Below are 25,919 nucleotides of genomic sequence, written 5' to 3'. Positions count from 1 at the left end.
TGTATACAACATATATCCTAAGCACATCTGACCAGCCACGGGCATGTTTGTACGATCCAACTTTTTCTCATCACAGTCAGTACGCCGCAGAACGGTAACCGAGTAACTCCGGCTGACGAGATTGTTCACACTTCTGGCCTGCAGTTTCACTTGTGGTCTTGTGCATCGGACTGACTAACCTAGAGCTGTGACGTCCAGACTCAGTTTAGGTTTTCAACTTGATTGTGGACAAGTTTCAAGCAGAAGGGAGGAGATTTGTGACTGGACGCTGCCCTAAAGATGTGGTTGCTCGGCCTCCTGAAATCCGGGCAAGACAAGATTACTGCTTCAGCATCAGGTCACACAAGAAGAATCAAGAATCGCAACGCCTCAACAAGAATTTTTCTCATTGGGGGGTATACGCATGATCAGGAGTGGAGTGATTCAATTATTTTTCTGCGGCTTATTAGCTGCGAAGGACATTGTTTGAATCCTACAAAGCTGCCAGGCGGCTGGCCGGACGTGCATGAGTGCAGTATCTTCATGTCAATTATGTAGACAATCATTGTTAGCCTTTCGGCGAGGCTGAGCGGCACGTTCGGCCGACTCGAGGCGCTGTTCATCCGTTGCTCGGCCGCGTGGCGTTCACTAGGAGTCGACAATGCCTATGACTAGATAAATTGGATCTAGTCAACTGGTAATTGGACGTACAAATACATTCTGACTTCATACTAACCTATCATGGGAACGACCTAATTGAGATGCCCGGCTGAACCTTGTGAAGTGTGAGTCTCCAAGCGCCCAGTTGATGGCTCGTGTCAGTAAGATTGGAAATGACGCAACAGCTGAATCTGGGGATGGTAACCGAGCAAACAATCAATAACCTTGCAAGCTTCAGGGTCCAGGGCGTGCCCCGGAAAGTGTGCCTGGCGCATGCACTTGAACCTGCACTCCATGCTTGGCAGATGGTCGATATCATTTCTGTCATGTAGATTGTTCGAATACGTCTATCCAGACTGTCAAGTGGTATCATTGCAACCAGGCTATTGAACCCCGATACCTGAAACAGTAAATGCACTGCTTGTCACAGAAACAATAAGAAAATCCGAGATATGAAAGACGACATCATGTCAATTACTTATCGACTATGTCGTAGCGGCTGTAGTCTAAGAACATGATGCCATCGTCCCACACACTAGATCCTCCATGAGTAGCCCTTAGACCAAAGCGTATTATAAAGTCAAAGAATACAATCGAAATGCTGCTGCGGCATGTGCGTAAGGAATCGTGGACGACCTCGAACTCCCATCGCAGTGCAGGAGGGTATCATGGTGCAGAGTCGAAGTCATTACCCGTAAGATAGCGTTTCCTTCCCCTTAACCACGAACTTGAAGATAAAAGAGCAGAGCAATCTCCACTCAAAGCATCAAACAAGCATCTTGAACTGCTTACAAGAAAGCAGCAAGGGCACCGACAACGGCGAGAAGGCCAACACCAGCCTGGGCAGCAGCGCCAGTGAACTCAGGCTGTGATAGAGTTAGTCTGGAGTGTTTCGGAATTCCGAATTGGGTATACATACAGTAGCGGGCTTGGTACCAGTGGGGTAACCAGTGGCAGTTCCCTGGGGAACGTGGGGAACGGTGGCGTTCTTGCTGGGGTAGGGAGCGTAGGTGGGGACAGCGGGGACAGTGGCGCTGTAGATGGGAGTCTCGTGCTTGCTGGTGGGCTTCTCGGCCTCAGGGGTCTTGGTGGTCTTGACGACGGTGGTGGTGTAAGACGAAACCGTGAGGGTAGTGGCGGAGGTCACAGTGTAGGTCTGCTCCTCGTAGGTCCTGATGAAATGTCAGTGCTGACTTAACAATGGTTACATTGGGAGAAAATTCTTACACGATCGTTGGGGTAGGGCAGACAAAAGTGGTCTCAGGCACAACCTTGGTGGAGGTGACCTGCTTTGCGTTAGCTAGCTGAAAGGGCATTGAGTTGCCAAACGCTGTCAGACCGCGGACACTCCGCGTCTCTGCATCGAGTGCCTCCTGCTATGTTCAGAAATGGGCATAACTTACAGGATACTCAGAGTAAACGGCGCTGGACGAGACGGGGTACTCAGAGTAGACAGGGGTGGAGGCAGCGTAAGCAGGGCTGCTGCTAGCCGGGTACTCAGAGTAAACGGGAGTGGAGGCAGCATAGGCGGGGCTGCTGCTAGCAGGGTACTCCTCCTCATAGACGCTGCTGGAGGCAACCTCGTAGGTGGGGACGGAGCTGCTCTCGACGTAGGCAGCGGGGGTGCTGGAGGGGTAGGTCTCGTAGACCGGAGTCGAGGACTCGACGGGGTAGACAGCCGCAGCGGAGGCAGCGCCAATGAGGGCAACGACAGCGAAGGAACGCATTTTGATTGTTGGGTTGGTATTAAGTACGTTGATATTAAGTACGGGCTTTGGAGGTCGTAGAAACGAGTGAAATCGGAGATATCCGGTGTATTAGTGTAGTGAGTGTGGGTGAAGAAGAAATGTCCTGGACATTGGGAAAGCTGCTTTATAGGAATCAGTATACGGGCTGACCAAGAGGGTCAACAGCAACGTACAGGGGCTCACATCGATAGTAACATCCACCAGCGAGCATCTGGAGAAGCTGGCCCGTGGTGGCGGCCTAGTGTACGCAGGATAGGGGGTATCGTTGCCGGAGAGCTTCGATAAGGCTGCTCGCTGAGCGCGTTTATTGATGGGAGCTCGGGAGGCCAATCAGAATACGATGAGGCGCAAAGAAACGAGATGAACGACCAATTTCCCCTGCCAAGGATGCTTCAGTCCGCTTCCTTTTCTAACTGCTTTCGTCTTGCAGAAGGTTAGTGCAAATATTATCCTCAACCGCAAGGTGCACAACCGCCAACTGCATGTGCACAAGAAGGATCTCGAAGCCGTGCCTGAAAGCCATATGAAGCGCGAGGTCGCACGATCATCAGCAGTGATTCGAAAATAGATCAAAGATTGGCAGTTCTTAACAGTGTTCACACTTGGCTGAAGTTTTCGCTTCTCGAACCGCGTGCATAGACGCTGAGGTATGCTAAGGGACCGTGTTGCGCACGCTTCAGCACAGCGACGCGGGATTTCATGCGAATCGTTGCTTGTGCTTGAACACGATTGGCAACGTCCATGCGCGCAAACGTAGCCGGACACCAATGGTGGGTTCTTCAATGGGCGGTCTCCCGACGCATTGAAGAGGTGCTGGTCAACGCTGAGGTGGAGACAAGCCGGCTGTTGTGTCTGGACCCCCAACTAAGATCTGACGGGGGCCGAGTGCCGAGGAGTGCAGAGCCGTGGATCCGCATTCGATGGATCTGTGGTGTTCGTGGTGTTCTCTGTCAATTGGCCTGCACGGTACCAAGACATCTCCCACTGGAAATTTGTTCGATACTCAGTCAGCTTGGGCTAATACACCGTCCCAGGGGTAAGTTCGTTCGCATTGCTCGGTTGGCCATAAGGCCTCCAAAGGCTCGTACACTGTCAACCTATCAGTGGTTCCCGAGTGTAATCTCGCTCAAATCCTCACGAGTGTTAGATGACGGGCTGCACAACGCCACATTGTTATCGCGCGCGTCGCGAAGAATCCATTGACGGGTGCGAAATGAGTAGGTGCCAATACGAGTAGCATTTGGTTTGATGGTTGTCACAATCGATCACGAATCCCGTGTTCTGAGTTTTTCGAGTCCCCAGGCTGTTTTCTGCAAAGGTAGCGATGCCGCGCGCTTTACAAGATTGTTACCTCGGTATGTACATACTGAAGCTGTTGTGCGTGTAAGACATCGGCGGTGCCTGTGGCCGCCAAGGCTCGGACTTTTGCAGCTCTCGGGTTTCTTCCGCCACTTCTACACAACAACATACACAAGGTCTATGCACAGACACTCGTAATCAACAGTGCATGTTACTACGAAGATAGATAACATCCATCGCCAACCGACTCATTGCTTGTACAGCATTACTTCGCATCGCCGTACCATTGGTGGGCTTTCTAGCATGCAAAATCACACGCCGAAGGATTGGCCAGAAGGCACCAAGTATCTACGTGCCCCTTCATACTCCAAAAGACTCGCCAAAGATAAACTGGACACACTCCTACTCTCAAAGACAGGCCAACCGTCAAGAGACCCAGTGTTGACAACAAGAGGCCCTTACGCAAATGTGAGGATCACCCCGATTGCCAACACTTCACATCCGGCGCATGGTCAGTATGGACTTTTCGCCGCACAACATCTAGCTCCAGATACGTTCATACTCCCGTATTTGGGATATGTACATGATCAGTCTGATTTGGACGAAGCATCAGATTACGATCTCTCGCTCGATCGGGAGTCGGGTATTGGCGTTGATGCTTCGAAGATGGGCAACGAGGCAAGGTTCATCAACGACTATCGAGGTATCTCTGCAGGACCAAACGCCGAATTCCGTGACGTCCTGGTCGACGTTGGATTCGATATTTTGGAAAAAAGAATGGGAGTCTTTGTCCTCAGTGCCGGCAAGAGTGGGAAGAGGGTGAAGGGTATCGGCCGTGGTGAGGAGATCCTGATAAGTTACGGGAAAGGTTTTTGGGCTGGGCGTCATTCAGCAGCAGAATGATGGAACGCACAGCATATTTGATCATCGTCGCGCTGTCATCAATATCTTACCAGCACTACCAGCTGCTGCATGCTGCGTGCGCCCAGCGCACCATCATGCGCTCGGGCCATGCGTTGCTATGTATGACATGACTGCCCTGCTCACGCTCGATCGTGCACCATATGTCATTCAAGCTTCAAACAAGAGTTGGTTGCAAGACGACTGCATGCATCAGCTGGTATGAGACGTTTCTGGTCGTACTTGGCGTTTACAACGAGCCTGTCAAGCAACTGACCTGACCCTACGGACAAATTTTGATGCATCAGCGAAGTCAGAATTACGCCTCCCTGCTCCAAATTTTCGCCCGAGCTCGTCACTCTTGCGGAACAGTCCTCGCCAATGCGCCAATACACAACTCACCATTCGTTCTGTTCTAGAACACCGCTTACTGAGGTAACGATGGGCCGTGAGAAAAGTAGAGCGCCAGATCCAAATCGCCACGACACAAATACCAGTTGCATGTGGTCAAAGCCACATCAGGGGTTATAGAAACAAGCTGTACGGTGCTTTGCCGTGGCGTCAGAGGTGACGATCCATCGAGCCCATCAATCACAGGCCGTAGATCATGTGGCTATCAGCGCAAACCTTGGTCAAAGCCACAGCCTTTACTATATCGAGCTACCTGTGAGGCGTCCCACGAGGTGGCACGCAGCACGTTGTAGAAAGTTGGCTTTGTGTCAAGTGTGACGTCGGAGGACCACAACCTCCGCTCGGCGGCGGCACACTGTTTACTCACATGTGGAGAGGCAAACACACAAACCTGGTCAACCACATGCCTGAGGTGTGTGCGCATGGTATTATTGTTTGACAATGATATCGCCAACCCTGTTGATGGCAAAGCGAGAAGCCCATGCAGGAGCATACCATCTTGGAGTTCACGTAGAGGCAGGACCCGTGATAAGTCACACGCCTGCAGGTACGGGAGCTCAGTCACACCAGCACAGGATTTTCAGTCCAGCAGAGGTCGTCGATCGCGAGTCTGCGCCGATGCCTGATCATTTTCGCAGTGACGTTGTGTGGGTTTCGAGCGCACGACCCTTGCGGACACATCGATCGACAAGGGAGTCGGCCTCCGCCAATCAGCGCTTTGCTCTCGCTCGAGCCCAATTCCTGGCTAGGCTGAATGTTCAGAAAGGTTGTCCAAGCTCTAGGCGGGTACGCGGCTGGTTTCAACTTAAGCTCATCGCAATGATTCCACGTCATGGCATTTGCGGTCTGGGAAAATATGCATATCATGGCCAGTATTCAAAAAGGTGCCAGATCCCCATCAAGAACATCGACAAATATCTCCACTCCCTGCCGTGACAACATTTCACGCTTGCGCGTTCTTGCAGCAATACCTGGATTAAGCTTACTCCATCACACCACCAATCAACCACGCAACCAAACTCGCTCAGCCGTTGCCGCAAGCGCTGCGTCGCCCAGTTTGAACTGTATCGGACTACTGTTGAGGCTAACGCTTCTGGGCCGACTCCAAGTTGAACTTATAACTATCCCCGCTCCAGCTGGGCCACACCACAACTGTTCATAACAATTCGGAGATATTGATAGCAATCGATCATACGTATCTTACAATGGCCTCCTCAACCAGACCTACACTGAGCAGAGTAAGTCTCTACATTGGAACACTGTAATTGTCACTGACATGACTGTAGAATGAGTCCATGCAGAAGTATATACTACTTGCAGCACAGAAAGAAGCACTTCAACGCCGGATATCTATGTCCATCCCTTTCAGCCTACCAATGTCGACCTCTTCGCCTGAATTTCAGTCACTGTCTTCGTCGCCTGTATCACCCACAGACTACACCGCGACGTACCCTACTGTCACTGAACCTGTACCTACTAGATCAAGCACGGGAACCCGTGGCAGTGTCGACGATCTGCATACCGACGAATCGCATAAGCTTTACGAGATCAACCAGCAAATCGTCGCAACGCTGATGGAACTGCTGAACACCGATGCTGTCAAGACAGACCCGAAGTACCGCGCTTTCATACAGGAGAAGCTTATGGATTCCGAGCATCAGATCCGCCGACAGAGGCGTCGACATTCCTCCAATGCAGAGCGAGACCATGCATCCTCTATCGCTCATCACATGGAGCTTGGACTCAACACATCGAAGACTTGGGCGTGACTCCAGCTCGGTCTCGAACAATGTGCAAAAATCGAGTTCTGACATGTTCTGCTTTCTTCTGGCGCTATCTACGGCGTTACGGTCGTTCTGAGATGAAGTGCTCAGATCAGAGACAATCGACGAAAATGATACCCAATGCATACCCTATGCATTATCTGAAACGCGGCGTTGACTATCCGGCACTTTGCAGCCCCTATGTACTATTACCTACCTACAACAACGTAATCAAATGTTCTCCAAGCTTGTACCGTATCTTCATGCACCAATGAGTGCCACTTGCAAACTGGCGGTCTCGTATGACCACCTTCCTTTTTCGCGACAACTGCCCCGATCTTGGCATGAGTACTGAGATGTTCTAGATGTGCCTGTCACTTCGGCGGGTTCCGATCTATCCGCAACCCATGTATTGCTCATTTTTAACCCACATTTCGCGTACGCAACACCCGGACAGAAAAAAGATAGCGCTGAGATCACCGCGAAATCAGGTTACGCCGCTCGACTCGGAGCAGCCCTTGTCCCCACTCAGAAAGAGCTTGAGTAAGATAGTCGGAAATTCTCTATCATACCACACACAATCAGACCGGTGCTTTCGCACGCCATCAATCGACGATGCCATCCCAGGTTTTCGGTTGCCTATCGGTATGACATCACACTACAAAGCTCCACCACCAGCCACACAACGAGTCTAAGAATATATACCGGCACAGCACGCTCAATTCACCCAAGCTTACACGCCTTGGCCCTCGACACGACCTCGAATATCGTATGCACAGGTCTCGATCGACACCGAATGATGAGGTTATCGCCAATCGGCATGCTGAAAGCGGGGATCGACGCAACCCCTCACTTGATATCGCGCCTTTTGTGAAAGTTGGAGCCTTGCATCTACAGCTGAAAAGGGTCTCCCGCCTGTCTGGTGGAGCGACTGTAGGGTCACCTCGATGGCTGTTGCCGGCTTCTCTCGGGCACGTTGAAACCGTGCAGCCAGATAGCTGTTGAGATGATGCAGACACGCACGCCGGCATTAGGCTCCCGAACTTTCCGTTTGCATTGGGATTTCACGACAACTGGCTACCATGCAGGTAGTGGAGGTCCAAACAGGCCCATCGAACCTTCTGTTAGTCAATTGAGGTTGATCCAGAGCTAACGGGCCCTCCCAAGCGAAACCGTTAACGTCCATTTCGCCCAGTTATCTACACCGATGCCGTCTCGCTTCACTCTGGTGAAAGCGCGCCTCACGGTCTACCTTTTGTGGAGTGCAGTAAATGCACTCTACATCAACATTCCTACGGGCAAGTGATTACAAGCTGGTCGTCTTGCAAATCGGGCCGGTCGTTGCACGCTAGAGACCTGCGTGAGACTCGGGGTTAATTGCCTATCAACTGATCTCACCCCATTGCGCGATATCAGCATACGGTTTGGCGACTCCGAGCGAAGGTCCTTGACACATCATCGTAGCCCAGAGTTCGCAACCACCTCACTGGAAGTGCGAAGGTAACAGCACTATTCGACCCTACATACACACCAAACATAGTCCCGGCTGCAAACGGGCTAACTAGTCGTTGAGGTGTCAAGCACCGAAGCATATCGGCGTATGACAGCTGAACCAAAGCTCCGATTGCTGCATTGCATCAATCTTACCAGTTGGAGCGGTATGCCGATCGTTGTATTGAACCTTCGTCCGGGCCGACTGTTTCTGGGGAAGATTCCGGCCCGATGGTCTTTGTTTGGGAATTGGGTTTGGCCACAGTCATCCTACCGAACTCAAGCATGACGCTGCACCATTAGATTTTGATTGTATCTCAGTCTGGGCTTGTTATCTGTCTACTGTCATCCTGGAGGAGCGGCTTCGCCTTTGTCCTCGCCACTGCTACTTTAAGAAGTTCCACGTGCCTCATGTTTTGAAGAAGTTGGGACCGGTCAGACATTCGAGCGTGTTTTAAGTCCACCCTCGTCTTGACGCACGCAAGTGTGTATACTGTCCCTCTAGCTGAGGTTTTCAGGTGTCAGATGCGAACCACAGTGTCAGCAGCATACATGTCGATGTGCCACTTTGTAGTATATGCTAGGTATTGCACCAATGGCTACATTTCCTAGTAACCTTAGGTAATGCATAGGATATCCAGCCGAAAAGGCCTTCAACATCGTCTTTCTATCTCGGAAATGTCTGAGAGTATAGTAATCGCACCTCGAATCTCGGGTTACCCTCTCACCGTCGCTGTCTGACCGATTGTGCATCCTCGGAAGCACTACACGACGGAATGTTTCCGCTCGCTCCACCCCTCTCTCAACCCCCATGTAAGACTCCATTACTGCAGCAGCTTGGCTGTAGTATTTAATTGTCGCACTTTGAGTATGCGTCATTGAACCTCGTTGCTGTACAAAGATAACATCGAATTCATCTCTGCACTGAAGACTTGCCAGCAAATAGAACAATGTCGAAACCAGCAGGCGATAGCACCGCCTACATCAACGCTGTGGTATATACCCTGGACATCTCAAATCCACGGGCGTCTGGTTTCATTGTATCCGACGACGGCTTCTTCACGCATGTCGGATCTACACATGATATTCTATCTGTAGCGAAGGAATCTCGTCTGGTAATTGTGGATCTGAAAGGTTGCTTCACGATGCCTGGCATTCACGATGCACACATGCATCTCCTGTTCTCCGGACTGGGCCTTACATCGAACGCGACCATTGATATGGATGCCACCCACCTCAACATCGCCGAGAAAGTCAAACATGGAAATTGCGCCTGCGAATACATCAATGTGTACCAGGACTGGTTATTGGCCAGCGCCTACAACAACCAGGGTTTCCCTGATGGCATCGCAGACCGCAAATACCTCGACAAGCTGTTTCCCGACCAGCCTGTTGTGGTTTCAGGAGGTGCAGCTCACGCGATGTTATTGAATACTGCAGCTTTGATTCAAGCAGGCTACGATGTCGACAACGAGCCCGACACACATGGCGCCAAGTTCTTTCGCAGACCGGATGGCAGTCTTACAGGGGAACTCGCTGAAAGCGCAATGGCAAAGGTTGCTCTTGCCATCCCAGCCCCCAGCCGCTCACATGTCAAGCGTGCGTTAAAGCATGCCATTCGGCTTGCTCACAAGGCTGGCGTGACTAGCACTCAGGAAGCAAGCTCCAACACTATCCTACTGCAAGTTCTGAACGAGATGGAAAGGGAAGGCTCTTTACGGCTCGATGTGTCCACCCATATTGTGCACGAGAACGAATGGCTCGCCTCCGAGAGCACAGAGAGCCTCCAGAGATTACTGGAAGTCGCCGATCAACATTCAAGCAAACACATTGATACTCGTTTTGTCAAGGTCATGATGGACGGTGTGCCGCTTCCGCCACTGTTCACACATGCAGGCTTGAACGAGCAAGGAGATATTGATCACAGTATGATCATACCAGAAAACGTTGCAGACGCTATACTCAAGTACGATAAGAAAGGACTAACAGTGAAGATTCATTGTACTGGAAATGGAGCGACCAGACATGCACTTAACGCTATTGAAGCCGCAAGGAAGAGTAATCCAGACGGACCTAGGCATGAGATTGCGCACAATTCGGGGGTTCACGATGGTAAGAGTTTCAACGTATTCAAGATCAGTGCAATCTAACACTCAAGACAGATGACTTCCAGCGCTACGCTCCTCTGAACGTCACTGCCGAGATGTCACCTGCCGAGCTCTTTGTGCATCCAGTCACCGCTGGCAGTCAGGGTCTGATGGACTGGAACTTCACCAAGATGATGGATGCTGGTGCCCACATCACCATTGGGTCGGATTGGGGCGCAGTACCGGACCCGTCACTTTTCGAGCACATGGCAAACATCGTCGACGTGGTCGGCAGGGGCGATCGGTCGGCAGGCGGAGAAGCCTTGTGCCGAATGATGACGCTTAACGGTGCCATGGCCGTAGGCAGGGAGAAGGAGCTAGGCAGCATAGAGATCGGGAAGAAGGCAAATTTCATCGTCACGAGTCAAGATCTCAGCAAGGGCGAGTTCAAGGGTGCGAAGGTTATACGGACATACTTTGAAGGGGAGAGAGTTTGGGATGCCAATGTTGGATAATTGAAGATCCATCTTACGTAGATGTGGATTTTTTGTGAAATGCACAAGACTAACGGGCTGCTTTCTAATTCACTGGCAAAGCATGTTGACGCATAAAACCGTCTTGCCCACACCGCACATTCACGACAATCATTCCGACTCGAATGCATCTGCAAAACCTGAATCAAATGCGGGACTCCAATAACCTTCAACGTACTATTACTTAGTAGCTACGCGGCAGATCTAAAACCTTCTCACCAATGTAGTTCAAGATCATCTCTCGACTGACGGGTGCAATGCGTGGCACCATGCATTCCCTAAACCATCGCTCGACATCATACTCAGCCGCGTAGCCCATGCCGCCGTGGGCCAGAATCGCTCTCTCGCATGCTTTGAAAGCCGCTTCTGCTGCCAGGTACTTTGCGCTGTTTGCTGCAATGCCGACAGCGTCCTGGCGAATGGAGGTGTCTGTTGTACTTGCATCGTACAGGCGAGCAGCATGATATGTTGCCAGCTTCGCTGCCTCGAGATTCATGTATGCATCGGCCAGCGGGTGTGCGACGCCCTGGTTCATACCAATCGGCCTGTTGAAGACCTTGCGCTCGCGAGCATAGCCGGCGGCCTTTGCCAGCGCTGCATACCCCAGTCCCAGTGCCTCGCCAGCAAGCAAACACCTTTCAGCGTTCATACCATCCAAAATGATTTTAAACCCCTGCCCCTCTTTGCCTACTAGGGTGCTGGCAGGTACGCGGTAATTGTCGAAGAAGACTTCGTTTGCGTCAACTGCACGACCTCCCATTTTCTTGATTCGCTTGACGTCAAGGCCGGGGTCGCTTTTATCCACGTCGATGCAGAACAAGGAGAGCGCCTGACTGGGCTTCGGTGCCTCATCAGCGGCCTGTGTGCGTGCGAGTAGAATCATCTTGGATGCGACCTGGGCGCAGGTGATCCAGATCTTCTGACCAGTGATTGAATACGTGTTGTCGTCTTGCTTCTTCGCTGCAGTCGCGAGTGCAAGAGTGTTGAGTCCGGCATTCGGCTCTGTGACGCCAAAACATGTTCGCCATTCTCCAGAAATGATCTTGGGTATTGTCTCTTCGAGCTGCTCCTTCGTCCCGAATTTGGCCAATGGCTGGGTTGCGTACACGTTTGCGTGAATCGCCTGCGCTCCTGCCATGCCGGCGCCAGATTCGGCTATTGTCTGCATCATGATGGTGGCCTCTGAGATTCCCAGGCCAGCGCCCCCGTAAGCTTCTGGCAGCGCAACACCGAGCCAGCCATCAGCTGCAAGCGCCGCATGGAAATCTTTAGGGTCGGTCCCGTCCTGGTCATGTTCTTGCCAATATGTGTTTGGGAACTTTGCGCATATCTGGCTGATTGACTCTCGAACCATCAATTGGTTCTCAGTGAACCCTGTGGTCTCCATTATCCGCTGTGCGGAAGTGCTCGAGAACGCCCGATTGCGCGCCGACCGCCATGGTCGGCTGCAGGCTCGAAAGGTCGCCCTGCAAAGTTGAGACATCGCTGGAAGAGAGATCAGCTGTTTTGCTCTGGAACGACGCCCTGCGAATGCGATTTTTTTCCAAACACAATGCCAGAAGCATATAGCCGACTTACAGAATCCCAGTGGGTCATCGTGGAACTCATAAAAGCGAACCCGAGCCCCAGATCGTCGGTGATCGCGGGCGGAGTTCTAGCGCCGAACAGGAGCTGTGCCCTTGACACGACACCACTACCACGCTCACCGTCTTTGATATACTCACAACAAGGAGTCAATGCCACTCTGCGCGAGTCTGTATCGCACGACCGCTCCTCCACACCGGTCAGATCGCTCGTAGCTGGTCCTGTCCTCAACATTCGGTGCTCAATGACGTCGTCAGTACTGTGCCTCGTGCCAGCGGCCGCGGATTGATTTCCCACAAGTCTGAGTACGAGGTTAACATTGGATTCTTAGATTATCAAGACGGCGTGGCGTGAGAGCATTTCTCGACTTGTATGTGGCTGAATGGGTGACTATCCACATACATGCATCGCGTGCTGCATGCTCGAGAACTTTTTGTGCCTTGGTCGCGGGAAATCAATCCCAGTAATTGCGGGATAATAGCTGTTGAATCCTTGCAACCCCGCGGGGAAGAACGTGCGGAGAGGCACATCCGTCCCATCACACGGGCTACGATCTGGGGTCCATTCGTGGAGCAATGTTGTTAAGGCGTTGTCGCCCAGCCATGGCCAAGTCGCTTGTCAACACCAAGACAACAACAGCCGATGCGATAGGCGGAAATCACCAGGACGTCAATTCTTCCGGACCCTTATGGCTTGGACCTTCACAGGAACCTGACGACAGCAGTCAACTGCAACTTGGACGCTGAGAAGCTGGAGCTTTACCGTTAGGAGGTATACCACAGCAATCTAATTAGGCGAGCAGCCATGGTAGACGAGTATATAAGGATCTGGGGAAGCTGCAGAAAGGCATCATCGCCAGCTGCAGATCTTCATTTCACCTGCAAGACATTGACTACGCAATACCTACGTGATCAAGCTCACCCGTCACAATGAAGCTCACTTCTGCTCTCGTCGTTCCCCTCATTCCCGCTCTGTCTTCGGCAGCTGCCCTTGGTCGTCGCCAGAATGGTGATGGTCCTCAAGGTGGTACTGATGCCACACAGGGTGACCTCAGTGGTCGCCCACCACCACGCTTCCCCTTCCCGCGTGTCGAGTTCCCCGTCCCCAGGGAGACTGTGGTCTTGAACGAGACCATGTACATCTACCCCGGTCAGACCTTTGACGGAAAGATGAAGCGTTACGAGCGTGTGGAGGGCAGCTGCAACGAGCAGGCCGAGGGTACTGATGCCGATGCCGTCTTCAACCTCATGTCTGGAGCCACCATCAAGAACGTCATCATTGGCAAGCACCAGTCTGAGGGCATCCACGCACTCGGTGACGCCTGGGTTGAGAATGGTAAGTCACTTCCACAACGCCTTGCAAGCCAAGACTAACACTGCTCAGTATGGTGGGAAGACGTCTGCGAGGACGCCCTGACCTCCAAGGGCCTCAACACGCAGCTCCGCGTGATTGGCGGCGGCGCCCGCAATGCCCAGGACAAGATCTTCCAGGACAACAGCCTGGGCGGCAAGTTCAACATCACAGGCTTCTACGCCGAGACCTTCGGCACCTTCTACCAGTCGTGCGGCAACTGTCTCAACCAGGCCAAGCGCAACGTGACGATCCAGAACGTCATCGCCGTCAACGGCACGCGCATGGGCATAATCAACCCCAACTACGGCGACGAGTACCGCCTCAAGAACGCGCAGATCAAGGACCTCACGCGCATGGTCGACAAGGAAATCGGCAACAACGTCCAGACCGTGCCCTACACCGTCGGCACGGGGCCCGACGAGAAGTACGCCCTGTACAACCTCACCCGCGACGCCATCACCGAGTTCAACGGCACCGTCCTGAACGCGTACACCCCGGAGGAGCCCTACGAGTGGCTGTCCGAGTTCTGGCCCGCCACGTAAACGCGATATGCGAGCAATGAGGAACGACCCTGTATATAGAACTAATCACTAATTCTCTCTTGCACTGTCTATTCCCGTGTCTGCATGTGTTCAGAAGGGCGCCCATGCCCCGTTCCACAGGACCACGCGATACCCGTCGGCGTCCTCGAACGTCTTGCCCGCGGCGTCCCAGTAGGGGTTGTAGCTTTGCACTGACACGCAGCCGATGTGTTCCAAGTTGCTGACTGCAGCGCTCCAGAGTTCCCCGTCGGGGAGGTAGAAGACCAGCAGGTTGTCTTGCGTCGGCGCGCGGCCGGGGTCGTGGCCGTGCTGCTCGGTGAACTCGAGATGGTAGGGGAGGCGCGGGTGGCCGAGCATCACACCGTTGAAGCCCGCGTGGTCCTGGAACGAGCCGATGACCTGGAATCCGAGGCCGGTGGTGTAGAAGGGGAGGAGGTGGGCGATGGAGCGGGTGGGACGCGCGATGCGGAGGTGTGCTTGGAGAGCCGGGGCGAGAGGGCTGTTGTCGTGTGTGGTAGTCATTGTGGTTTGTTGAGTATGTGAATGTATTCATCTGGCCTGGGTCTCTTAAGTAACGTGCTTGTCAAGTTCATGTTCTACGCCCTGTGTGTAAGCGGCCGAGTCCAGACCGTTGTGTCTTGTACCGAGGGTGCTGTTTGATGTGAGTCGGTATACTATCGAAACATTGCCAAAATACTTGACTGCGGATACGTATTTTGTCGTCGAGGCAGTGTGTTTGCTTGCATTTCAGCTGACGGCCGAGCTCGAGATGAAGGATGGAGTGTGATGTATCGGAGTTGATACTTGGTGGATTCAAGGACCATTGTGGGATTTCTGAAGACGAGAAGCCTTTCAGCTGCGGCTCCAGCACGTATTACAATGCTGGCTCTAAGAAAAGATATGAATATATTATCAGCCACGTCATGCCAATGGAGCTGTATCCCAGCTGAGGTCTGGGTGAAGCTCGGAAGAAACCTGGTCTATTTGCTGATGATCAGGAGTACTCTTCGCAATTAATCAATTCGCCATCAGCGAGAAACACAAACTCTAGATGTGCAATCCGAGTGTTCGCAGAACCATACTGTACCATAAAATGCTGCCCCACTATCCCCACCCCGCAGCACCACCTCAACTACACCTCCACCACACCACAGAACCACAGGTAGAGCAATGCTAGAAGTAGCAGTCTTCAGCGCCGCGTCAGCGCTAACCGCCATCCGCGCAGGCGCGCACCGCATCGAGCTCTGCGCGTCGTACGCCAGCGGCGGACTAACGCCGTCGCTGGCGACGTTTCTGGAGATTATTGCTGCGCTGGGGTGTCAGTCGCAGGCGCAGGCGCAGTCTACAACATCTGCCACCTCCACTCCACCGACCACCTCCTCAGCAGCAGACCCCGTCAACCTCCCAGTCCCGATACACATCATGATCCGCCCACACGCACACTCCTTCGTCTACACGCCCGCCGAACTCGCCCAAATGACTTCCTCAATCGCCGCCTTCGCGGCCGCAGGCGCAAGCGGCTTCGTGTTCGGCGCGCTAGACGCCGGGAGCCGCGTCGACGTGGCTGCGAACGCGGCGCTGGTGCGGGCGGCGGGCGGGCGGCCGTGTACGTTTCACCGGGCGATTGAGAGCGTGGGGGATGTGCGGGCGGGGATGGAGGGGGTGGTTGCGTGTGGGTTTGCGAGCGTGTTGACGGGTGGGGGGGAGGCGGGGGTGGAGGGGGTGAAGGAGGTGCAGGAGCGGTTTGGGGGGAGGGTGAGTGTGGTGCTGGGAGGGGGGGTGAGGCGGGGGAATGTCAGGGCGTTGAGGGAGGGGGCGGGGGTGGCGTGGGTGCATTCGGCGGCGATTACGGGGGAGGGGGAGGAGGTGGATGGGGAGGAAGTCAGGGCGTTGGTGGTGCTGGTTGGGGAGAGTTGATGGAATTGTGGTTTGTACAGCGCCAGACGCCAGACACCGAAGAACAAGAGTCGACGCCAGAGAAACCCGTCTAAACACCAGAGACGGCCGTGTCCGGCTCACACCACAGATGGCCGTAGCCCGCTCAGACCATCCCGCTCGCACTTCCACTGCTCTCCGCCGTCTCGGCGCGCGGCCGCATTCCATCAGGTGTAAACGTCCACCCCCGGCCCTCGGTCGGCGTCATCGCCCTCCGCTTCTCGACCGGACTCCACTCCATCCCCGGCGCGGGCAAGCCCTGCAAGCCCGCGTCATCCCTCGCGCGCGACCTCACGCGCTCGCTCTCGCTGCTCCCGCGCCCCACCAACCCATCGCTGTCAGTAACAAGGCGCACGCCGGCACTACGCTGCTTCTGGCGCTCCTGCAGCTCGCGGCGGCCCTCGGCCTTTTTCTTCTCAAATTCGATAATCAACGTTTTGAAGTAGGCTTCTGCGGCCGGGGTGGCCGAGTAGTGGACCGGGGTCCAGCTGTAGATGTTGGCGACGAGGGGGTTGGCGCCGTACTGGAGGAGCAGGCGCAGGGCTTTGAGCTCGCCGGCGGCCGAGGCGTGGTGCAGGGCGGTGTTGCCGGATTTGTCGTGGGCGGTGAGGATGGTCGGGTCTTGGACGATGAGGGTCGGGATGAGGTGGAGGGTGCCGCTGCCGGACTTGCTTGAGAGCATGAGCTGGGGGGTTAGAGTGTGTTGAGTCGTTGTAGTAGGTGCAACTCACAGCGTCCAGACCGGCTTTGTTTTGCCATGAGATGCACGCCGGGAAGCGCTTGGCCAGGTAGACGCCCGTCTCCTCTCGGCCGGCCATGGCGGCGAACATCAGCGGCGTCTCAAAGTCGTTGTTGCGGCTGATGTAGCCGTCTTCGTGGCCGGCGTCGACGAGATACTCCTGCGGCCGTCAGTAGGGTCTCGCGATGCAGTAGGGCCTCGCGATGACGTAGGGCGACGTACAGCAATCTGCGTGAAGCCATGGGTGGCGGCGAGGTGCAGGTTGGTGCTGCTCTTCTCGTCGTAGTCGGGATTGCGCAGGTAGCTGGGGTTGTTGCGCAGGATGCGCTGCACCAGAGGCAGGTCGTTGAGCAGGATGGCGCGACGCAGGCGCCGCGGTACGTCAATCCTGGGCGTGTCAGTATGGAGCACTGCGAGCACCGCGTGTACTGCGTCGCACCGATGAATGGGGCGCGATTCGCTCGACTCACATCTCGAGGGCAACGGACCATGGTTGAACAACCAGAGTCGCGTGAGCCGTTGCCAAGCGGGCTGGTCGTGCTGGTGTTGGACGCGGGGACGAGCTGGAGCTGCGGACTCCCGCGGCGTACTGGAACAGGTTAGCACGCGCCTAGTGGGGTGTTCGCATGGGTTCGTTATGTTTAGTAGCAGGCATATCTCAAGATTATATCTGGAATATGTCACAATTGTATCTAGCATATCTCACAATCGTCTCGCACATCTCACAATCATCTCGCATGTCTCACAGGTATTTGACACATCACGGTATCTGATGTCTCACATCATCTGGCATATCACGGTATCTGATGTCTCAAGGTTATGTCTGGCACATCTCAGAGTGGCTCTATTCATGCATCATTAAGGCGACTGCTATCGCCGTCACGTCTATAAGCTTGCTACAGCACTTTGACAGACTACAAGCCGTCAAAGTCGCCGCCCGCGTCGTCGTCGTCGATGTCTCCCTCCTGGATCTCCTTTGCCAGCTCGCGCTCGCGGTCACGGGCCTCCTGCGCGTTCTTCAGCTCCAGCCGGTGCTGGTTCATCGGATAGCGCATGGCCTTGACGCACTCGTCGTGCAGGGTTAAGCAGGCGCGGATGCGGTCGTGGAAGGCCTCGCCCGGCTCGCGCGTGGCGTAGACGTCGCCTGCCTGCTTGGTCTGCATGAAGCCCTTTTCGTGGTCGATGGAGGCCTCAATCACGCCGTCGCGGATGGCCTTGGCCACAATGTACTCGGCCGACTCCTCGCTCTCCAGGCCCAGGCGGATGCAGATGTCGCGGAGCGAGATGCGCGAGTAGGACAGCGACAGCATGCGGATGCCCGTCTTGATGACGTTCTGGCGCAGACGCAGGATCAGTGTGTAGGTCTGGTCCTTGTGGAAGACCTTGGAGTGTGTCTGGACGACCTTGAGGAAGCCCTGCAGGTCGCCGACGCGCACGGCGCGGACCAGGCGGAAGTACGGCTCGAGGGCGCGCTCCAGACGCGGCTGACTGAAGACGTCGCGGTCGGGGATGTCGCCCATGAGCAGCTCGACGACGATCAGCAGCTTCATGGCGGCCTGGTAGAAGCCGGTGGCGACGTTGCCCGAGGGCGACTTGCGGGTGGCGCTGGTGAGGTGCTCGTGGGCGTCGGTGTAGGACAGCTGGATGGCGCGGATGCGGCCGAGGTAGTACAGGTAGCGGGCGACCTGGTTGTTCGGGGCGTTGGGCGGGAACTGGGTCTGGGCGACGAGCAGGTCGGCTTGTGTGATGTCGGCGGTGGAGAGGTAGTTGCGGAGCAGCAGGGTGGTGACCGAGGCCTGGGTGTCGGGGTCCTTCCGCAGCACGGCGCTACGCATGGCGGCCAGCAGCTTGCCGCGGATGTCGATGACGGGCGACTGCTTGGACGGCGGCTTGGGGTCCAGCTCCTCGTGGAACAGGGCAAAGTAGAAGTAGGCCTTGGCGGCCAGCGGGTCGAGGGTGCGGCGGTTCATGTCGCGGATCTTGTCGACCAGCTTCTCGGAGAACTCGGCGCCCTCGTCGTGGTCCTTCTGGTCGTACAGGTAGACCTGGATCAGGATGGCGATGTAGACGTCGACCTCGGGCGTGGGCTCCTTGGCGCTGGTCTTGTTGGCCTGCACCTCGTCCTTGTACTGGGCGACGACGCTCTGGATGGCGGCGCCGTCCATGCCGATGTACTCGATGAAGGTGCGGGCCGTGGCGTTGTTGGGCGAGTAGGTGAGGATGATGACGGAGCACAGCACGCGGTCGGTGAGGCGCTTGCGCAGCGACGAGATGGACCGCAGCGCGCGCAGGGCGAAGCGCGAGTCGAACTGGGCCACGGCGCGCTCGAGCAGCGCGAAGTTGGCGCGGATGTCGGCGATGGCCTGCTGCTCCGTCTGCTGCTGTGTCTGCTCGGCCGTGGGCGCCTCGGAGACGACGCCCTCCATGCTGTCCGCCATGGCGGTGGACGGGGGGTGTGGTGGGGAGGCACGGGAGACGCTGGGGAGGCGGGCAGGGCGGCGGGCGACTGTGGGTGGGCGATGTGGGCGTGGTGTGGTGTGGTATAGGTAGGCTCGCCGTGTCGTCGGGGCGAGCTTGCGGAGCTGCGTTACGTCGGCGCTGCCAAGCCCGCCTTGTTGATCGCCGCCACGCCGCAAACACGCCCGCGCTGTACACACTACATGCACACACAGTACATGCACACAGTACATGCACACAGTACTTGCACTGCACCCCCGCCATGCCGCTGCTCGACAACCACCTCGAGCAGATCGCGCTCTGCGCCACATCGATCGCAGACCTGCAGTTCGCCCCGCCCAAGATCTTCACCAACGCGCTGCTGCAGAACCACGACATCACCAGCCTGATCCGCGACACCGAGGCCCACGAGCGCGCCCTCTTCTCCGTGCCGCCGCCGCCCACCGCCCCCAAGCACGCCGAGCCGCCCTCCACCAACCGCCGCAACACCATCTTCAACCCCACCGCCGGCCCCGCCGCCACGACCTCCGGCGGCGGAGCCAATGCCGTGCGCGCCCCCAGACGTAACACCGCTGTGGCCGCCGTGCTGGGCTCCGAGCTGGTCGAGCGCATCAGGCGCGGAGGTGGCGGCGGCGCGGGCTCCGGGCTGGGCTACCGCAAGTACGACGCCAGCAACAAGAACGACGTCGACGTCGAGTCGCTGCTGGAGGGCGCCGAGAAGCTGCTGAGCGTGTACCAGGTGCCGGGCGCGCTCGAGAAGATTGCCGCCATGCGCCAGCGCCACGCCCGGCTCGAGGCCTCGCTGGAGTACTACGAGAGCCGTCTCGCCGAGCAGACGGTGCAGCTGGGCCGACTCAATCGCTCACGTGGCGACTACGTCGACGAAGACGAGGTCGAAGAGCCCCCCGAGGACGTCATCCTGACAGCCGACGACCTGCGCCGAGAGGAAGAGGAAGTGAAGCAGCTGGAGTCGAAGAAGAGGGGGCTTGAAGACAGGGTGCATTCCATGGGCAGGGATATTTCGGGGCTGCGGTGAACTCAGCAATGCGAAGAATGAGAACCAGGCACCTCAAGAGACATGTCAAGGCTGCGGTGAACTTTACATGGAGGCAGGCGTTAAGATACCCCTGAAATTATTTGGACAGTGTCAAAGTCTACTACTCATCACAGCGACGACCCGCCATCGATGCTGATGTTCTGCCCGGTAATGCTCCTGCTCAGCGCCAACACCCTGACCTGATCCGCGCAGTCCTCCACCGTCGCCAGCCTCTTCAGCTTCGTGTTGTTGATGGCCGCATTCCGCTTCGCCTCGGGAAACTTCAGCCCCCACTCCGTCAACAGCATCCCCGGCGAGATGGAATTGCACCTGATCTTCGGCGCCAGCACCACCGCCAGGCTCTTCATCAGGTGGATCTGCGCCGCCTTGGTCACCGCATACGGCACACTCGACCCGCTCGGCTTGACCCCCGCCACCGACGCCGTCGAGATGAACACGCCCTCGCTCTCCGCCAGCGCCCCCTTGGCCGCATACGCCAGCCACAAGTGCGTCTTGACGTTCATCACAAAGCACTTGTCCCAGTCGTCCTCGTTGACCTGCTGCTCAATGTCCGTGAACGTCGTCATCCGCGTCCACCCCGCGTTCGACACCACCACGTCCAGCCGCCCGAACTTGGCCAGCGTCTCCGACACGAGGCTCTCCACCGACGTCTTGGAGCTCATGTCCGCCTGCACGAGGTGGAACCGCGCCTCTGACGATGCACCGCTAGTGCTGGGTATCCCGTTCAGCTCGGTGATGAGCGCCTGCGCGCGCTCGGCGTTGGACGCGTAGTTGATCACCTGGAGGGGGTTAGTTGTGGAACTGGAAATGGGCGTGTCCCGAGAAGCACACGAAGGTCGGACGCACAACACGAAAGTCGGGCGCAAAGGCGCGCGCGATCTGGGCGCCGAGGCCCGCCGAGCTGGCCGTTATGAGGGCTACTTTTGTCGCGGCCATGGTGTGGACTGCTGTCGCGGGGTTGCGGGGTGATGCTGGGAGCTGGGAGCTGGAAGCTGGAAGCTGGAAGCTGGAAGCAGTGCTCTACTAGACTTGCGTGTATTGGGTAGGTAGACTGCAATGACTGCGTGCGGCAATTCGGCCTGTATACGTGCAACTCACACTCGCGCTTTCCAAGCCGCAGCTGCCGTGTAGTCCTGCAGCTCTAATACTCCACCGCGCACCCGTGTGGCGCGGGGTAGCTGTTCCGCGCTCGGAACGCGCGGGACCGTTCCGTGGCTGCGGCTCTGGGGCGATCAGCGACACGGCTCCGGAAGGCGCGAGGGTTCCGAAAAGGTTCCGGTGGTGTGCTTGGTGGGTGTGGTTGGCTGGGAGTAGAGCTGGGGGAGGCGTGTCAGGTGTTTCCGCGTAGGGCTGGTGCGGGACTACACTCAGTACCGGTGGCGTCTTACACGATGCAAGTAGAAGATGAAGTAAGAGCGGAAATTACATGAAGAACTGGCACCTACGTCGTCCTCCTACGCCCGGCGCGCAGGTGACTCCTCGCCTCGAATTGACAGACCACATCTCTCGCCCCATGCCGATGCAGAGCTGAAGTACAATGACCTGCATCGCACCGCGTAATTGAAACCGCAAGTGCAACTATAATCGCAAGTTCAAGTACAAGTGCAATGCAGTCAAGCCAGTACCAACCCACGAAACCACCCCCACATCCTCTCACACCTCACAGCATCCCAACGACTGCACTGAAACACCCCGATTCGCACACGTAGCCATGCCAGGCCCTGCATCCCACCCCGTCGTACCCGTACCCGCGCCCGTACTCGCTTATCTACACACGAGTGAACGCCTAGCCTGATGCGGTTAGACGACGTGTCTACGCTGCACCACTGCACGCCTCTTGGTCTCTACGCATAGAGCTTGGGGCTTGGAGTTTGGCATTCAGGGTCTGCGAGAGGAGTTGCGTATGCACGGTGCGGCGCCGTATCGGGGTCGTGTGCGAGGGAGGGGCTGTGTGGTGGCAGGTAGGTGTATATAGGGAGCATGTCGGGCGCTTTGGGGGGATTGCTTGACTTGACTTGACGCGCTACACTGTCTACGTATACCTATACCGCGGCCTCGAGACACAGCACCAGATCTTGCAACTCAGAAGCCGTTCCTGTACCGACAGCTCGCACACCACCTCCCACCATGGGGTACTTCACCAACTTCACCATCTTTGCGGACCACTACAACCGCGCCCTGCACATCGCCCAGGCCGTGCTGGTGCTCGGCGCTTTCATCGTGGGGTGCGCGCTCATGGCCGACACGAGCATGCAGCGCAGTCGCTCGACGACGCTGGTCCTGGTTTATGTATGTCTGGCCCTCTACACACAACGCCACGGCGCGAGATAAGACTAACACCGCCCAGTCGATCAAATCCGCCATCTTCCTCCTCTACGTATACCTCTCCACCCACACCGAGCGCTTCCAGCGCTTCGCCTCGCTCAAGGCGAACTTCATCCTCGACACCCTGGACTGCCTGCTCTGGTTCACGGCGTTCATCATCTCGTGCATGGGCGGCGGGCGGTGCGCGGGGAGTTCCTGTGCGCTGTTGGGTGTTGCGGCGACGCTGGCGATTATGCTGGCGAGCCTGTATTTCGTGGTTGCGGTGGGGATTGACTGGGTGCGGTGGCGGGCGGGGAAGGCGGTGGCGATCAAAGAGCAGGTCTGAAGAAGCACCACGACGGGCGCCACGGTGGGTAGCGTCGGGGGGCTGGTTCGCTACAGGGTGTAGATGAACTCCGGGTTCTCGCGGTCCGTCAGGTCCAGCCACTCCTGGTTCTCCAGGCGCACGTAGCCCGGCGCGGCGCGGATGGCGGCTTTCTTGCGGTTCTGGCGCGCGCAGTAGATGTGGATGAAGGCGAGGATGCCCAGACACACGCCCCAGCAGACGATGATGGTCACCTCGGCAGGCACGTAGCGGGGGGCGTCGCCGGGACGGAATGTCTGAGGGCCAATGATGTTACCTACGCAGTACCCGATGAGATACATGGCAGCCACGGTCGTCTTCTTGGTGTATCCTGCGACGTTGCTCGCTAGCAGACTCAGCAGCGCGACGAACGGTGTTGGACTGGCCTGGGTCAAGTAGTAGCCGGCAAGGCGGCCTGAGTTGCTGCTCAGTGGTAGTGCAACAATCAAGACCATGCCAATTATCGCAGTGCAGAGACCGATCATCGAGATGAGAACACGGTAGCCGTAGCGGTCTCCAGCCCAGCCGCAAGCGATGAGAAAGACGACTTCGACAGCTCCACCGGGCGTACCGTAGAGGAGAGACTGTTCAGGCGTGTAGCCGAAGCCGACAATAAGCTGGGAGAAGAAGTTGGAGATGCCACCTGAGTTTGGTTAGATACAGTAATACTTGCAGCACTCTTAGCACAAGTACGTACCATTGGGGATGTCGGCGATGAGCGCGTAGAAGAAGAAAGCCCAGCTGAGAGGATCCGTCATTGCTTCCTTGAGTTGGTAAAACTTGTAGTGCTTGTTTCCAATTCCCTGCTGATTCACCCGCACACGCTCGATGGCCAAAATCTGGTCTTCTTTGCTCAACCATCGGCAATTCAGCTGGTTGTCAGGCATGATCCACAAAAACAGCAGGCCCATGCAGACGGTCAGGAGTCCAGTGACGAGGAAGACAATCTTCCACGGCTCGATGATCGTGCCTGTCTTCCGGCAACCGACCGCAATGCCATATGCGAGGCAGCCACCGAAGATCTGCGCGAAACCGTTGAAGCTGAACCAGATGGCTGTGCGCGAGCCTTGCTCTTTCTTCGTGTACCACTGCGATGTGAAGAGGGCGAATCCGGGCGTGACGGCGGATTCGAAGACGCCGAGGAAGAAACGAATTGCGATCGCTCCGGCGTAGTTTTCCACCGCTGCAAAGCATGACAATACGATGCCCTGGAGTTGTTAATCTCCGATTGGCGTCTCAATTTCATAGCAAATACTGACCCACATGATGATGTTGAACGCCGAGTACTTTCCAAGCGGCAGCGCCTGCAGCAACCGGGTGGTAGGATATTCCCACGCAATATATCCAAAGTAGAATAACGAGCCCAGCCATTGATACTGATCGCCCGTCAAATTGATGCCTGAAGCAAGCTTGTTGCTGGACGGCGGCAGGCGAAGCCCCATGATACTCGCGTAGCTCAAGGTACTGGTCTCGTTAGATTGTACCAAAGCCATCGAATTACAGAACGAACGTCTTATCCAAGTAGTTTAGTCCATACACAAGGCACATGATCTACGTTCATTAATATCGGCGATGGGTGGTTGGGTGGTTCACGGGGGACTGACCGGCATCAAGTGCCAATCGATCTTCCTCAACAACGCCTTATTTTTCTCAGGCGTCAACTCAAGCACCTGCCCATCCATGCCCTCGAAGGCCTTCATAGCAGCGTCCGCATCGTGCGAGTGCTTCAGAATCTTCTCGTCCAGCTTCTGCACCACACCGCGCGACACCGACTCATTGTCGGTCGTCGAAACCACCTTCTCCACATCCGTCGGCTGGCGCGCTGTCTCTGTCGCAGTCGCCATCGTGTCAGCTGTACGTTCTTCTGGGTTCCTACTGAAAGGTGGCGTGACACTTGCGGTAGCACAAGCAACGTCAAGAACGCTGCCAACGCCCCAAGCTTTATGTAACGGGTGACAAGAGGCGCCCCAGAAGCGATTATCCGAACATGATTGCCCTTACATGCCGGAAATGCTGTCATTTACGCGCCGTTGACGTCCGATGATAAGATATGCCGTTAGCTTTGACGCTATCTGTGGTTCCCGTTGCTGCAATGCGGGGTGTTTCGACATTGGGTGACATGGTGGGCGATCTGCTGTAGGTTGGTGATAGGCCAGACAAGCATGATGTGCAGTCGAGTTGCCAGATCAGGAAGCTGGAACGAAAGGTGGTGTTGTCCGAGCATCGGCGTGAGCATGGAGGCGTGGAGACTTCAAAGATAAGATTGAGATAACAACATCGCTGACCTTAAGTGCGTGCGGCTACATTCAAGCTTTGTTACACTGGTTCAGTTGTTGATATTGCTGCAAGTCGATGATCGGATGAGGTGATCTCTCACGTTGCAGGATAAGCGGCGGTCTACTGTGTTAGGATGTGAGCTAGTATTCCACCACACGACAGTAAAGTCGGGAAGACGTAAGGTTATTCTATGAATACCTTATTGCCTACAATTTAGGCAACGCTTAACTGAATTTTGACTTTAGTTATTATGATAGCTACGAGTTTTGTGTTAAAGTTAGCCAGCTTGAAGGTCGGTTTTTCCTGAAACGTGGAGGTGATGTCACAAGCTCAGCCTAGCGCGAGTTTTACGTTTAAGCATACCCATGCATAACTCTAACTTTGCGTCGAAAGGTTGATCATGCGGATGGAAGGATAAACTTCAGTAAATTTGTTC

The 25,919-nt window shown here is 55.8% G+C and overlaps 14 protein-coding genes across 14 annotated transcripts; 7 read left to right on the top strand and 7 right to left on the bottom strand.

The window, feature by feature from the left end:
• Positions 1-1,239: 1,239 nt before the first annotated feature.
• C7974DRAFT_9923 (uncharacterized protein) lies at positions 1,240-2,772 on the bottom strand. Its single transcript, XM_046147678.1, has 5 exons — positions 2,561-2,772; positions 2,043-2,509; positions 1,867-1,925; positions 1,559-1,811; positions 1,240-1,505 (listed from the first exon to the last, which is right to left on the bottom strand). The coding sequence occupies exons 2-5, from the start codon at positions 2,364-2,366 to the stop codon at positions 1,428-1,430; spliced, it is 714 nt and encodes a 237-aa protein (XP_046002680.1). The 5' UTR covers positions 2,367-2,509; positions 2,561-2,772; the 3' UTR covers positions 1,240-1,427.
• A 1,056-nt stretch (positions 2,773-3,828) lies between these two features.
• On the top strand, positions 3,829-5,014 carry C7974DRAFT_9776 (uncharacterized protein). Its single transcript, XM_046147640.1, has one exon. The coding sequence runs from the start codon at positions 3,990-3,992 to the stop codon at positions 4,587-4,589; it is 600 nt and encodes a 199-aa protein (XP_046002679.1). The 5' UTR covers positions 3,829-3,989; the 3' UTR covers positions 4,590-5,014.
• A 1,054-nt stretch (positions 5,015-6,068) lies between these two features.
• Positions 6,069-7,090, top strand: C7974DRAFT_9897 (uncharacterized protein). The gene is made up of 2 exons (XM_046147672.1): positions 6,069-6,235; positions 6,284-7,090. The coding sequence occupies exons 1-2, from the start codon at positions 6,203-6,205 to the stop codon at positions 6,764-6,766; spliced, it is 516 nt and encodes a 171-aa protein (XP_046002678.1). The 5' UTR covers positions 6,069-6,202; the 3' UTR covers positions 6,767-7,090.
• A 1,781-nt stretch (positions 7,091-8,871) lies between these two features.
• Positions 8,872-10,954, top strand: C7974DRAFT_9782 (putative exoenzymes regulatory protein aepA precursor). Its single transcript, XM_046147642.1, has 2 exons — positions 8,872-10,363; positions 10,414-10,954. The coding sequence occupies exons 1-2, from the start codon at positions 9,202-9,204 to the stop codon at positions 10,851-10,853; spliced, it is 1,602 nt and encodes a 533-aa protein (XP_046002677.1). The 5' UTR covers positions 8,872-9,201; the 3' UTR covers positions 10,854-10,954.
• C7974DRAFT_9724 (acyl-CoA dehydrogenase/oxidase) lies at positions 10,905-12,572 on the bottom strand. The gene has a single exon (XM_046147628.1). The coding sequence runs from the start codon at positions 12,352-12,354 to the stop codon at positions 11,056-11,058; it is 1,299 nt and encodes a 432-aa protein (XP_046002676.1). The 5' UTR covers positions 12,355-12,572; the 3' UTR covers positions 10,905-11,055.
• Positions 12,573-13,212: 640 nt separating this feature from the next.
• Positions 13,213-14,395, top strand: C7974DRAFT_10057 (pectin lyase fold/virulence factor). Its single transcript, XM_046134833.1, has 2 exons — positions 13,213-13,790; positions 13,839-14,395. The coding sequence occupies exons 1-2, from the start codon at positions 13,385-13,387 to the stop codon at positions 14,348-14,350; spliced, it is 918 nt and encodes a 305-aa protein (XP_046002675.1). The 5' UTR covers positions 13,213-13,384; the 3' UTR covers positions 14,351-14,395.
• Positions 14,396-14,440: 45 nt separating this feature from the next.
• C7974DRAFT_299534 (uncharacterized protein) lies at positions 14,441-14,872 on the bottom strand (the record flags this gene model as incomplete). Its single annotated transcript, XM_046137756.1, has 1 exon — positions 14,441-14,872. One exon carries the CDS (start codon positions 14,870-14,872, stop codon positions 14,441-14,443), a length of 432 nt encoding a protein of 143 aa, XP_046002674.1.
• A 127-nt stretch (positions 14,873-14,999) lies between these two features.
• On the top strand, positions 15,000-16,267 carry C7974DRAFT_438994 (copper homeostasis protein cutC; the record flags this gene model as incomplete). Its single annotated transcript, XM_046145270.1, has 3 exons — positions 15,000-15,433; positions 15,472-15,668; positions 15,741-16,267. The coding sequence occupies exons 1-3, from the start codon at positions 15,402-15,404 to the stop codon at positions 16,265-16,267; spliced, it is 756 nt and encodes a 251-aa protein (XP_046002673.1). The 5' UTR covers positions 15,000-15,401.
• On the bottom strand, positions 16,219-17,651 carry C7974DRAFT_382512 (ankyrin repeat-containing domain protein). The gene is made up of 4 exons (XM_046140684.1): positions 17,495-17,651; positions 17,247-17,412; positions 17,017-17,184; positions 16,219-16,970 (listed from the first exon to the last, which is right to left on the bottom strand). Coding segments are annotated over exons 1-4 (915 nt in total). The 5' UTR covers positions 17,497-17,651; the 3' UTR covers positions 16,219-16,391.
• Positions 17,652-17,736: 85 nt separating this feature from the next.
• On the bottom strand, positions 17,737-19,575 carry C7974DRAFT_382510 (proteasome regulatory subunit C-terminal-domain-containing protein). The gene has a single exon (XM_046140683.1). It carries the CDS (start codon positions 19,460-19,462, stop codon positions 17,939-17,941), a length of 1,524 nt encoding a protein of 507 aa, XP_046002671.1. The 5' UTR covers positions 19,463-19,575; the 3' UTR covers positions 17,737-17,938.
• Positions 19,576-19,677: 102 nt separating this feature from the next.
• Positions 19,678-20,581, top strand: C7974DRAFT_9681 (DASH complex subunit Spc34). Its single transcript, XM_046147616.1, has one exon. The coding sequence runs from the start codon at positions 19,744-19,746 to the stop codon at positions 20,515-20,517; it is 774 nt and encodes a 257-aa protein (XP_046002670.1). The 5' UTR covers positions 19,678-19,743; the 3' UTR covers positions 20,518-20,581.
• A 64-nt stretch (positions 20,582-20,645) lies between these two features.
• On the bottom strand, positions 20,646-21,474 carry C7974DRAFT_299354 (oxidoreductase ucpA; the record flags this gene model as incomplete). The annotated part of the gene is made up of 2 exons (XM_046137740.1): positions 20,646-21,317; positions 21,385-21,474. 2 exons carry the CDS (start codon positions 21,472-21,474, stop codon positions 20,646-20,648), a joined length of 762 nt encoding a protein of 253 aa, XP_046002669.1.
• A 1,191-nt stretch (positions 21,475-22,665) lies between these two features.
• On the top strand, positions 22,666-23,188 carry C7974DRAFT_407630 (uncharacterized protein; the record flags this gene model as incomplete). The annotated part of the gene is made up of 2 exons (XM_046143254.1): positions 22,666-22,827; positions 22,886-23,188. The coding sequence occupies 2 exons, from the start codon at positions 22,666-22,668 to the stop codon at positions 23,186-23,188; spliced, it is 465 nt and encodes a 154-aa protein (XP_046002668.1).
• Positions 23,189-23,213: 25 nt separating this feature from the next.
• C7974DRAFT_9655 (major facilitator superfamily domain-containing protein) lies at positions 23,214-25,162 on the bottom strand. Its single transcript, XM_046147609.1, has 5 exons — positions 24,811-25,162; positions 24,717-24,757; positions 24,466-24,670; positions 23,904-24,414; positions 23,214-23,849 (listed from the first exon to the last, which is right to left on the bottom strand). The coding sequence occupies exons 1-5, from the start codon at positions 25,048-25,050 to the stop codon at positions 23,239-23,241; spliced, it is 1,608 nt and encodes a 535-aa protein (XP_046002667.1). The 5' UTR covers positions 25,051-25,162; the 3' UTR covers positions 23,214-23,238.
• Positions 25,163-25,919: the final 757 nt, after the last annotated feature.

This window comes from Boeremia exigua (genome assembly GCF_020726555.1).
Source record: "Boeremia exigua strain MPI-SDFR-AT-0100 chromosome Unknown C7974scaffold_1, whole genome shotgun sequence".
In the NCBI taxonomy this organism is placed as follows: domain Eukaryota; kingdom Fungi; phylum Ascomycota; class Dothideomycetes; order Pleosporales; family Didymellaceae; genus Boeremia; species Boeremia exigua.
Note: the sequence above shows the minus strand (reverse complement) of the source record. Positions and strands in the feature narration are given on the sequence as shown.